This window comes from Pygocentrus nattereri, chromosome 2 (assembly GCF_015220715.1).
Source record: "Pygocentrus nattereri isolate fPygNat1 chromosome 2, fPygNat1.pri, whole genome shotgun sequence".
In the NCBI taxonomy this organism is placed as follows: domain Eukaryota; kingdom Metazoa; phylum Chordata; class Actinopteri; order Characiformes; family Serrasalmidae; genus Pygocentrus; species Pygocentrus nattereri.
Window position 1 is genome coordinate 28,012,150 of NC_051212.1, and position 13,058 is coordinate 28,025,207.

The window sequence follows — 13,058 nt, forward strand, 5'->3', positions numbered from 1 at the left end:
AAAAATAATAATGTATGTATTCATAGGTATATGGGTAGGAATATGATTACTAGGGAGGAAAATTTAAGCTGATTTGAAGCTAAGCCAGTTGGTCATTATTTTTAATTGTTCAGTTGTTGTGTGTTAACCTTATAAATAGTGATTAAATCTTATAGGCCTGTTTGGGGCAGCCTTTCATCCTGGTGGGGTTGTGGCTTTGATTTCTTCTGACTTTTGCTTTTTAGTTGTGTATCATTCGCAGAGGCCTTTGTCTTGTCTGGCTGCGTGCGTGTGTGTGCGCATGCAACTGTTCAAGCCCAGTTGTCCTCCTCAGTAAAACTATCTGTGGAACCAGATCAACATATTCTCCACTTTTTGTACCTAGTCTCATTCTACACAGAGCCCACAGTACTGTACATAAAACCAGGCTCTGTATTCAGATGGAAAATTAATGCCTTAAAATTCAGAAAAGTTTGATGGGGATCATTTGGGTTAAGTTTGGTACTTACTTTTTCTTCCCCTGATTGCATTTGTATTTTTCTTTTTTCTTTCTGCGAATGAACCAAGGCCAAGAACAGACATAGTTTTCTAACAGTTTGAACCTAAAACACGGTCCTGTACTGTTGTGAGGTTTTAGTTCGTGGAGAAAGGTTTCCTGCATCGTAGCACAAAAATGCCACAAACGACACAACACTTTTTCCTCATTTCATTTCACTCTTTCCCTGTGTTTCTACAGTCGAGCCTGCTCCCTCTTTTGTTCCCCCCTCTCCCTCCCTTTCTCTCTCGTTGGCTGTGTGAATGCCTTGGCAAGGGTACAAGAAATCAAGCAAGCGAGAGCTGCTAGCACTGGCGCGCCCCAGACACCAAGTCCCACAAATTAATTTTTTGCCTGGAGACGGTTGAAGCAACAGCCCCCAAATTTCACACCCTTCTAAGGGGACCCCAGGGTGACGTACTAATTTTTTTTGGGATTTTTTCAGCCCCCCGAAAATGTTCATTTTAATTGTAGAAAGTGATGCCCCGGGAAAAAGGCTACAACCCCTGCTTTTTATGCCTACCAAGTTCCTCAGGCAGCCTCACTAGCTACAGCTAAGCAGAGGCTGCACACTGCATGGACTGCTGGTCTGGAAGTGAATAGGGAGAGAAAAGGGGTTTAAGGGCTGAAAATAGGTGGTGGGGGACAAAAGGTTCAGGCACTTATTTTACTACTGGAAGCCCCCAACCTGGAATGGAAACCCCAAGCTTAGACGAGTGGGTGTATTTTTGACCTCAAATTAAGACTTGGAATGCCCATTGATAAGTGTATGTGTGGATTTGTTTTCTTTTTAATTCTGCTGCTACAAATTTGTTTAAAATGACTTGGCTATTTCAGTTGTTGAATTTGTTATGTATTTTTGAGGAACTTACATATTTGCATTTGACAGACTTACTTGGTGTGTTTAACCTAGTTTTAAGAAAGATGGCAAAAAAGTTCTTTGAAGGCAGTTTTGCTTTTCTGAAAACTAAAGCATATTAAACTTAATTGGATTTAGTTGGTTTAAAATGTTGTTTTTTTTTCTCCTTTCTTCCCAGGTGCAGAACTGATTGGAAGATGGGTGTTGGGTGAGGTTGCTTTTGGAAGTACCTTCACCCCTTCCCTGTTGCTTAACAGGCTGAAGAAAAAGGATCGAGGGTAAGTGAATTTCTTTTTCTGTGCCTGCTTCAAAGCTTAACCAAAATGGCCCCTGGTTTGAATGGGTAAGCAAAGTTAGGCCAGGGTGTGTGTGGCGTGTGTGAGTGTGTGCGAGCTCTCTCTCTCTCTCTCTCTCTCTCTCTCTCTCTCTCTCTCTCTCTCTCTCTCTCTCTCTCGCTCTCTCTCTCTCTCTCTCTCTCTCTCGCTCTCTCGCTCTCTCGCTCTCTCGCTCTCTCTCTCTCGCGCGCTCTCTCTCTCTCTCTCACACACACACTCTCACTCCCCACCCATTTGCTGTCTATCCTTTTTGTCATATTCTCTCTCTCTTGCTCTCTTTCTGTCTCTCATCCTCTCTCTCTTTCTGTCTTTCAGTGTGTCTCTCTCTCTCTCTCTATCCTTTATTGCCTCCCTGATCTCACTCTTTTCTTTCTCTTGCACTTTCTCCTGTCTCTCTCTCTTTCCCGATGAACAGCTGGCAGAAGTAGACAAAAAATAAATGCCTTCTTCAACTCTGCTGACGTGATCATTTGATTGAGACTGCCCTTTTATCAGACGTAACGGTTAAGCTTCACACTGATCTATAATTTACTAATGTTTTAATGCGCTGTTGATGATGGTCTGTAGTGGCTGAAGTTTGTAGCTTTGTAGTTGTTTCAGATTTTTTTTTTTAATGTTAATTGAAAAAAATATAATTGAGTCTCTACACCTTTATTAAATGAAAATAACAAATTTTTGTAGCATTACACAAATTTAATTATGATTTGTGAATATATTTTTAATGCCATCAGGATCATTAAGACTTGAGCACACCACATAGTGTGGTGTATTGTGGAAATTATTAATATTTTCAGGTACACTTCTTACAACAGTTGTGATAATGAGTTATTTCAGGCACAGTTGGTCTTATTCTCATTCATGAATTTAGAATGAAATAAAACAAACATTTCGGTTAGTGAGAATTATGCTTTTACACCTTAATTTGTTGTGCAATTTATATGTGTCAGTGATGGTGTATGAGTGTCTTTTAGAGCTTTGTGGTAGGCCTGCATTTTTTTCCCTCAACGATTTGTTCCTGGTTATAAATAGTGTTACAAAGTCCTCTCGATCTGACTGTAGAGCCACTTCAGTGAACAAATTCATGTCCGTTAGGTTTGTCTCTATTGAGTGTCATTGTCAAGGTCACACCTTTAGGATTCCCTTCTATGCTGCAGTTTTTCTTCTTCTTCCTTTTTTTTTTTTTTAGTCTAACCTGTTCTCATTGTCACTCTTAAAATATGCCAAGCTGTTACAACTGTTTTGTTAATTTGTTAAATAACATGTAGACTATTTGTACTCATTAGTGTAATATTAATTAGATTTGTTTTTTTTTTTTTTATTATTTCTTCAAATGTAGGTTTTTGCATCTCAGATGTTTGCCCTCTTATTTGTGAGAGTAGTATTTGTATAATCTTCTAAAATTTTCTCCTATTTTGATGAAGCTTAGTTTTCTTGAAAAACTAAGCTTTTTTCCCCCTCTTCTCTCTCTCTTTTCTCCATCCTTGTTCTTTGACAAGATCAGATGACATTTTACAATATCTCTTACAGGATCAGATGACATTTTATTACATAACAGAAGTGGTGAAGGGTTCAAGATGTACATTAAGAAAACAAAAAAATAAAATTGGCAAACCTTTTTTTTATTTATGGTAATTACATGGTTAAAAATTCTGGAACTGTTGCACTTTTTAACAAACTTGACTCTCTTGTGTTTTTGATCAATTTCTTATCATTTAACATTTTTAGTAAGACACATTTATTTAAATAATAACCTTTAAATAGACCCTATTTTTACATTTATTTTCTTGTTCCTCCCACTGAATCCACCATTTTGTATCCCCTTTGAACATTCTCACTTTCTTAAGTGTAATAGGCCTGGAAAGACCACACGCCTCCTCAGTGATCTGCCAATGTGATTTGAGTAACTGATTTTGTCAAATGCGTATATTAGTTCTTTGTAATTTTGTAATTCAGGAATGGAATTTTTTTCTTTTTTTAAACCTGAGAGCTGCCGGTCTTATCTCCATTATACTCATCTTCAGTTGGCTCAGCTGTGAAGCTGATGTATAATGCTTGAAATGAAAAAGCTCAAACAAAGAGTGACACTGTTTTTCAGAAAAGCAGCCTATATTTAATAATCTTTGCCTTTTCTCTTAAGGAAAGCCAGCATCTTCTACCTTCATAGCCTTTCCATTTTCAGCCAGAGTACCCTCTAGCAGCACATCATGATTTGCAGGTTCCTATGAGATTTCCAAATCATTCTGTGCTGTTACTGGGAGCCTTGGTGGTTCTACAGTAACAGATATCATACTGTGTGCTTCTCCACCTGTGCAGGTGCAGTGATGGGCCACTTTCCTAATGTAGGCTGAGTCTTGGTGGCTTGGTGGTGTAGGTTATTAAAATAATGTAATGCATTAGAGATTAACACACTCTTTATTGAAGCGTTTTCCAAGCTGTCTTTGTAATTCTGTATTTGTAGTAGATGCTTATCAAAGAATTAGGGAAATGCATTGATCTGTTGTCCATTGCAAATTTTGTTTTGACAAATGAGCAGAAATTGCATGAATATTGAATTTGTGTAACTGAAGTAGCCACATCAAGAAGCTTTTATCTTTCTCTGAAGGAAATCGTATTCCTTCTTGTTTTGGAGGGGAAAAAAACGGTGACCGTCCAACTAGCTTTATTTGAATGAGTACTACCCTATATCTCTATTAGAGCTGTATGCAGGAAATCTCTTTCGTAATATTCTCCCTCTGTTCCTTCTCCAGACAACACACTCATTACTGCAGCATTGTCTCAGTGTGCCTGACACTAGCAGCACATCAATATTGGCAGCTGCCCTCTCCCTGGGTTGCCAGTATGGTTTGTGCTGCTCCCGTCAGACAGACGCAGTCTTCATCTCTCTTGAATACAGATCAACATGACAAATGCATGTACTTGAAGGCTAATAAGAGATGTGTGGGTTTTGTTCATGCCTACAGTCTTGATATTGTACAGCCAATATCTGCGTAATCTCTGATTACTTTTGCAGTGTTTGTAATAAAGAAGACCTGTTATTTTCTTTTGTGGAAAAAATGTGCTCGATCATTGTTTATATGGCAATAAACAAAAATATGTTTAAAATTTACTGGAGTTCAGATTTCCCACCATTACCATGTGGATTCTTCTTATGGAATGATAGCTTGTAGTTTATTAAAAATTATGCAAGATTATTTAAAATATCTTCATGATAAATTGAGGTGTAATGTCTTCTGTGAATGCTTTATATGAATTAATGTGTTTGTCAGATTTTTGAGTGTCCTGCAGAAACAGCACTGGTGTGTACACTTGATGCCTAGATATTGCAGGAGGTGTAATTTACAGGAAGTTCCATTTTTCACCAAAGATAAACATTCCCTTCAGTTGATCACGATTTAAATGCACAAAAAGTTACATTTCGGTCTCTCATTCAGCATTTACTGTTTAGTTACACTCAAAACAGGCTGTGGTAGCTGGTTAATTTTATGATACCAGTGGCACTCAACTGGAATATTTGGGGCTCACTAGCCTAGGATAAATGATTTATTGTAAACTTAAGTGTACATGATACTAATGATCTGCCTAAAGCTTCAGTTTTCACTGCACATTATTTGCTAAATGTTGCAAAAGTGGATTTGGGAATGTAATTCATAAACTGTCTCAGTGGAAAGTCACTCTTTACTCCCCAACATTTTAGAGGTGGAAATAGTTTTTTACTTTTATATATAAAATGTTCCTTACTCTAACAATAATCTATTTCCAGTATAAAGGGCTTATTTGTGAGGATTCTCACTAAGTCAACTACAGTGTGGAACACACTGCAATACAAGCAGTACAACTATTAAAAGTTCTTAAGACTTGAACCCATTTCTTACTCAAATACTCCTGTTTTATAAAGGCTTTATAAAGGTTCACTAGGAATGATTACTTTTATATGCATGTATCACTGGGGAGTAAGTATAGTTTTCAAATGTAGCCAACTTTCTAATGTTTCAGTGATTTAATTCCATTCATTCAATTAAGTTTTTATTAAATGTCTATGTACATTTGTGTCTAAGTTGTATAATTTAATTCTGAACAAAAAGTTCTTGATTGACCCAGACTGAGCTTAGATTTCCAAACCCTAGTCCTAGAGGCACCTGCAGTGCATGCCTGATTCGGCTCAAGAAGTACAAATTAAAATACTGACAGCAAAAAATGACTGTTGCTGTTTGGAAAGCATGAAATTGCATTATAACAGGGGTGTTGTACTCAAGGCCTTGAGAGCCACAGCTCTGCAGAGATCAGTGTTTCCCTCTTTTAACACACAGAATTCAAGTCAACAAGGCCTTGCTAATTAGTCAGTGAGTTGAATGAGGTAGAATGCTAAACTCTGCACTGCCCTGGTCCTTCAGCACTGGACTCTGACATCCCAGCAATGCAGGTAGGCCTCCAAAACTGGAGTTGGGAAATACAGGATTAGCTCATACCAACAAATTAAATGTTTGGAAACTTGGCATATTTTGCCACAAAAACTTATTGCAGCTCACAAAAGCGTCCTCACAAACATGCATCGATGACAACCTGTAAAATGAGCACCTTTTATAAAACTACAAATTTTTAAAAACAAAAGCGTTACAGCATACTCAGTCATCTTAAGGAACAAATGTGCGTTCTGCCTACAAATGAAAAAGATTACAAATTTGCGTTAAATAAGCTTATGTAAGCCCCACTTAACACGAAGAAAATACAAAATATCGATTTTCATGGACAGAGTGTTCTGATGGAAACAAATGTTACAATAAAAAGTGCATTAATGATGAAAAAACCTTTCATATGAATGTATAATACACAAATGAAATATACTGGCATAGGAGAGGTTCCTGAAGCACTTCTGGCCACATTATTTATTAATAAAACTGTACATAGACATTTTAATGCCCTTGTTGTGTATGTATTTGAGCTCTCCCTCTAACCTATTAGACCTTGCATCCAAACTAGAATTAGAATTCAGGCTCTGTCTATAAAAAGGTGGAAAGCCCAAGAGACGGTTCCTTGGGCTACAAAGTACTTTCTGTAGATAAAGTCCATTCTGAAGTGATGCAAGTGAACTTTTGTTCTAGCTGATGTTCGTTAAAGGTGAGCGAAGTTCAGCGGGACAGGAGAGGCAGATCACTGGAGTTCATGATGAGACTCGAGTCAAGATTTAGGCTTTCTGTAGGACAAAAATGAGCAACTTAGTATTACGTATGCACAAATGTGACTGAACAGCACATTAAATGTCACATGAAACATCTAAACAAATCTACAAGACTAATAATATTTGGAGTCAAGTCAAATAAATATAAAGGTCAAATTTGTAAGGAGTACAAAAGTGTATTGTACGTTTCCTGTACACCGATAAATGTCAACATTTCTTAAAAAAAAAAAACCAAATGTTATGTATGATATTTTATAAAAAGAAATGAGCAGATATAGCTTCATACTACTGTTATTATTTTGGTCAATACAGACACAAAACATTTTATTACCTTGATCAAAATTGAGTTTTTTCGCTGCAGAGCTGTCACCAAGTCCCTCTATGTCTACCAGGTCGCTATTCACATCCGAGTCGTTCAAAGCACTGAGCGTAACCTCTGTGAACCATAAACACATACCATGTCTCAGTGTGATAACTGAGCAAATTGTTGCACATTCACAACTGAAATGCAAAAAATAGCTCACCTGCTGTTTTTGGCTTCTTAATGCTGGCTGGGCCTGAGGATGCTCCCTGTAAGCTTGTCGTTACTACAACCTGTGAAGTAGGCACAGCTATGACTGTAGGTGGTGGATGGGGAGCAACAGCAACTTGTATCTTTTTGGTGCTTTTCTTTGGTGAATCAGAAGACAAGGGAACCCCACTGTCTTCATAAAGCTTCCTCTTGACTGTGGTCTTGATCTGTGCCCTAATTATAAGAATCATAAAACCATCTTAAATTACAAATGTCTGTAAGTCAAAATATGGTTAAATACCACATCAAGCAAGCCTGAGTTAGTATTTTTGTTTCTCTTGAATTTCTGCAAAGAATACCACAATATCCAAACCACACATTTCCATTCAAATTTAACACTGTCCTACGTGAACATGCAGCCTTGTGAATTCCAGCAGTGAACCTACAGAAACTACACAATCCTTTACACCTGAGATATGAGCCTAAATCTGAACCACTGTCCCTGAGCCAAATACAGTCAGGCCCTGCACAGGAAAAAAGCCAGAGAGGGAGACCTGATTCCTTACACTGTGCGCTTCTTGATGACCAAGCTGAGTGCATTCAAGTCGTCACCAAAGCGCCTAACAGCCAACCGGAGCATCTCAATCTCAGTGTCCGTCCATTTAGCTCTGCAAGAAGACACAGCAACCAAGGCACAGGTCCCATAGTGTGACTAAGCTTCACTCTGACTAAAGATCAAATCTCAGCCAGCTTTATTCTGCACAAAATGGCCTTATACGTTAATAAAAACATGTCATACAAGGTCAAATATTACAAATTTTCAATTGCTTTTAACACAAACATCTGAGACAGGAGTGACAGTTAAAATTTCCATAGGTCTCTGAGAAATTCAAGAGAGAACAAAAAACAATCAAGGCTATAAAAGCAGTGTTAAAATCACTGATAATTCAGTCTGTTATGAAATTTAAATATGGAGAATGTATTAGTGCTGAGCAGTGGTGTCTACATTTGTATTAGTGTCAATGCTGACTTTTACTTTCAGAAGGACTAATCAATAAAGATCACCTCAGTGATGACACTCACATTAAATAAAGTGGTGTCCCTGATGGTAAAAAACTGAAATAATGGTCCAATCTATTAAAGCTGTGTCAGAGTTGTAAAACTTACTGGCACAGAGCTCCGGTATTAATAATGGGTTCACTATCTCTATAGGTTACATTACTCATTTTCTCCATACATCGTCAATATGAATTTGATCAAAAAAGTTCATCTGCTCCGGAAAATGAGAACAGTTGGGAAACAGTTCTGCCTCCACAGGCAGAGACACCGGCTTACCCTGCTGGACTAGAGTCAGCCACTGGATGCAGCTGCATGGTGAGCTCCCCTAGTTTAGTAAAAGCAGCTCCTGCTGCGGAGAAGATCTCACCAACCTAGACACAGAAAATGATTCATTCTTGAGAAAAGCCGCATTTGCGGTAACAGTGTGTGAACTGATGGGGACAGAAACCAGGCTAAACATTGGCCAGACAGCTAACGCTAGAACTTAAGCCAACCAAGAAGAGCCATTACATCAGTAAGCTAGTGTCTACGGGAAACTATTTGAGTGACAAGAGGCCTGTAAAGGTAGAATTCAGACCTGATTTTGTGCGCTATTTGAGTAGCTAATGCTTGTTAAAGTTAACGTTACATCAACGTTCCTGAGCTGTCTGGATAGCTAACAGTGCCTAGCTGTAGCCGTTAGCCGTAGCCGTAGCGGTAGCTGCGGCGGTACCTTTGTTGATGCCGAGGTCATTGTTCCTTCTGTCTGGCGTGGCACGCTTTAACGTTTAAAACCGGACAGAAACGCGGCCCGGCGCCTGGTCTGAGCACCCGCTCTGCCAAGAGCCCCTCACATTAAAGAAAGACGGGCTTTGGAAATAAACGAGCGGCGTTAGTGCGCCATAAAGGCTTCACTCCGCCCCGCCCATTTTCACTCTGCCGCTGTCTGTGATTGGTTAGATCCGATCAGGTCCTCAACAGACTCAAAGGTCCGTCAAAATGCGCAGCCTATGAGATGTTTCTGCGATTGTTGTCTGTCTCTTAAGTTTTGAAAAGTGGTCGCTACCAGCAAAAAATTCAGCATCATAATGTTTCCAAAATACATATCCTATGATATTTAAGTTAGTATTAATAATGTCTGACAAAGCTGACATACTCGCATCAGTTGGCCTTGTTCTGTTTTCTTCTCCTACAAGTACCCCAAACAGAACACAGACTGGAAGCATGTTACTAACTTACTGTTTATTTACCATTTAATGCCTTTTAAACAGTTCATTTAAAATAAATTGAAGCACACAGAAAATGGCATTTTGCAGTTAACTGTGAAGACTCGGACACCAAATATGGATCAAAGAGAAATAGCTTGGCAATAGGCACACAGACAAAAGGTTTATTATCTATTATAATAGATCATTCATAAAGTTCATTATCTGTTATATACATCACAGTATGTCTGTACCACTGTACACTGAATTGCCCAGTACCAGACTGAACTGTATTCATATAGGTTATTTTGGGCATGATCTCCGGGGTATCGTGAGACTGAGATATGAGGACGCACCCCAACATTTTGTAATGTTTACCACTGAAATATAATTTTAGAGAATTACAGACCTTGTAAAAATTCCTATTGAGTACTGTAATTAATGATGACCCTTCATTAAAGCTGTGGATGGTTGTGGTACAGATGTGATGCTGTCATCCCTGGATCTCAGCTAGTGAGCTACCAGCTACCTATATTTCAGTGGTGCTAGGTGACCTCTGGAGGACAAAAAACTACACTACAGTACACAGAGTTGGGCAAAATACTTTAAAAATGTAGTGTTGGCTGAATACACTGTCCTAAATGTATTCAGTATCACACTCCATTACATAAAAATAATGTATTTAGAATACATTTAGTGTGTGTATTGATACAGTACTTGTGGTTTTTATTTAATCCACTGTTCTGTTATTGGCAGTTTTTCTCAGGTTGTAATTCTTCTGATAACATGTTTCATGAAGAATTCAATTATTCCAATGAATTAAAAAATGCATACAAAGTTCTCAACATTATTTTGGCTCTCATCGCCTGCTTCAGTCCACTGTTGCTCCCATAATCACTCTGCCCTTTTATGACCAAACCAACCATTTGTTATACTCTAATCAAAAAAAGGGATTAGCTGTGTGATTTTCAGTTAATAATATGTATGTAACTTGCCAAAGAGCACATGCACAAGTCCCGTACAGTGCCAAAGCTAAGATTACTTGTGAACATGTTCACTCTGTTCAGTCATCCCATCATAGAGTTTACTAATGCTCAGATTAAAGTGGCTTGTTGTAGTGTTTCATACACACACACACACACACACACACACACACACACACACACACACACACACACACACACACATATAATGTGTATATGTATGTATATATATATATATATATATATATATATATATGAATAATATACATATTCCAAATGCTTGTATTCCATTACATCCTAACCTTGACTGTACTCTATACTTAAACACACGTTTACAGTCAGTGTCAGCTGATAGAAGGCAAACAAAAAGAAAGATGAAAGTTTTACTTTTAATTCTATGTGTATAGAAAACAGACCTAATTTAATGTACACAACCATGTTCCAACCTCTCTTTATCCCTTAGAATTGATCAGGCTTTTTGTAAGGGTGCCCTTAAGATTGTTATATATAAAAGAGCTGTGGTCTGATTGGCTGCCATATATTGTATCTTATTAAAAAAGCGGGCTGAAACACTCCTCATAACTTCAATTTGAATGGGTGGAGCTAAACTGCTGTAGGCTAAATAGCTGGATATATTTAAATGTTTTGGGTTTTGTGACATGATAGAAACACTTAATTCAAGCAGGCTGTTTTTGCAGCTTACTCGCCATTTATGCACTGTATGGACTGGAGAGTGTACAATGTTTACATATGACATCAAACTCTTTAATTTCAAAAACAGCGAAGGAAAACTTTTTAATGTGAGCCCTTTAAAAAGTGTCATCAATGCTAGTCATGTGAATGATAATTCCAGCATACATGGTTTTATTGTCAAATAACCAGTCATTATTAAACTCACAATCAGAGATTTTAGTGTAACAGAGTGGCGACAGTGGCTTGTTGAGTAGAGCAGTTGGAGTGTTTAAAAAAAAAACAGCAGAAGAGGCGTTGCCACAGGACTTTGGCACCCTCTCCTGGTTGGTCTGTCAGGTGTTTAATATTATTTAGTGAGCAAATTGAGACCAGTTATTTACTATTATGTTCAAAAATTATGCCACGGTTTACTTAATGCAGTATATTAGTATGCATATTAGTATGTATTTACATAAGACAAAATGAAATATAATCACTGTAGGTTAAATTGTTGATCTGTATAACCAAGGCCTAAAGTGCTAATAGCATTTGTCTTAAGACTGTAACAAATGAAACTCTGTATAGTAAAGAAAAAGAGAAAGAAACTGGTGACAGTGGTGCTTTACTTCAGGCATAAATACAGGACCCCTTTGCAATGGGCATACATTTTTTTTTTGATAATGTCTGGTAGGATTTTAATAGAAGGTAAAAAAAAAAATCTGGATCCAGAGTAGGCCTTTGCAGCCAAGTGCAAAAGGTTGAATATCGTTTGTGTCCACTTGTGTCCATGGCTAAAAGAAACAGATTGCCTTGAGTCATTTCCATGAGACATCCTATTATTAGCCTCCGTCTCCAGATGACTGTGTTGCTTAGGCAGCGAGTGACACTGTAATGAATTTCTGAGAAGCAATAATGTTTAAAATACAACTCATCATTCCCTTGTCATATTCATTTACTGAAATAATTGCACTCTTTTAACATCTTTTTTTCCTCCAGTCAAATGCAGTTCATTCCATTCCTCATGAAACAACTCATACATCACTGATATGCTAATGGACTCGTTAAGACTACCTTTATTGTAGCAGTGGGTACTCGTTTTCCTTGGATTGCTTCAGTACAATCTAGCAAGGAGAAACACCAGCTGGCTTCAACAGCCCCACATACAATTAAGTGCCATATTCATCTGGATTGTCTACTTTAGTGGTCCCCAGTGTACACTGGGCCAGCATAAATCCAAGCTCTTGTTTTAAATAGCCCATATCATGGGAAACTAGTTTTTCCTCACTTTTTTGAAATTAAAAAGACTTTGCTTTGATGTAATATGTAAATTGCTAACGTTTCAAAACGTACTGTTTACTCCTCAGTCCATACAGTCTGTATATGGAAAAAAAGCTATAAAAATAAATGCTGCTTTTCTGAAAGACCACACAAAGACCACATTCATACACATCCACCCATCAGCATCTTCACTCTGTCCATTTATACTGATGTTCCACAGGGAATTCCACCAGCTTTTGAAAAATTCTACATAATTGCATCGCTCAGATCACAGTTATTCAGAGTGGTTTGATGTGAAATTAATGAAGTTAATTGTAGAGAAACTTATTGACTCCGTTTTCCTTCCAGTGGTGGTGAAAGAAATCACTGTAGAGCCTTGCAACGTCCTGCATATACCACCCTGCTATGAATGTATCGAAAAACATGTTTTAAGCCAAAACCTCACAAAACTATCATAATAAGGCGCCAGACAGTGTATTCACAAGCA

General features: G+C 37.9%; 1 protein-coding gene across 2 annotated transcripts; it reads right to left on the bottom strand.

Moving 5' to 3' along the window:
• Positions 1–5,714: 5,714 nt before the first annotated feature.
• Positions 5,715–9,375, bottom strand: zgc:92664 (uncharacterized protein LOC436695 homolog). 2 transcript variants are annotated; one of them, XM_017709971.2, is made up of 6 exons: positions 9,167–9,375; positions 8,731–8,825; positions 7,962–8,063; positions 7,409–7,629; positions 7,216–7,320; positions 5,715–6,899 (listed from the first exon to the last, which is right to left on the bottom strand). In XM_017709971.2, exons 1-6 carry the CDS (start codon positions 9,185–9,187, stop codon positions 6,835–6,837), a joined length of 609 nt encoding a protein of 202 aa, XP_017565460.1. In that variant the 5' UTR covers positions 9,188–9,375; the 3' UTR covers positions 5,715–6,834. The 2 variants fall into 2 exon arrangements, with proteins under 2 accessions (XP_017565460.1, XP_017565461.1); XM_017709972.2 differs by lacking the exon at positions 7,962–8,063 and having other exon boundaries at positions 9,167–9,373.
• Between the last annotated feature and the right edge of the window lie 3,683 nt (positions 9,376–13,058).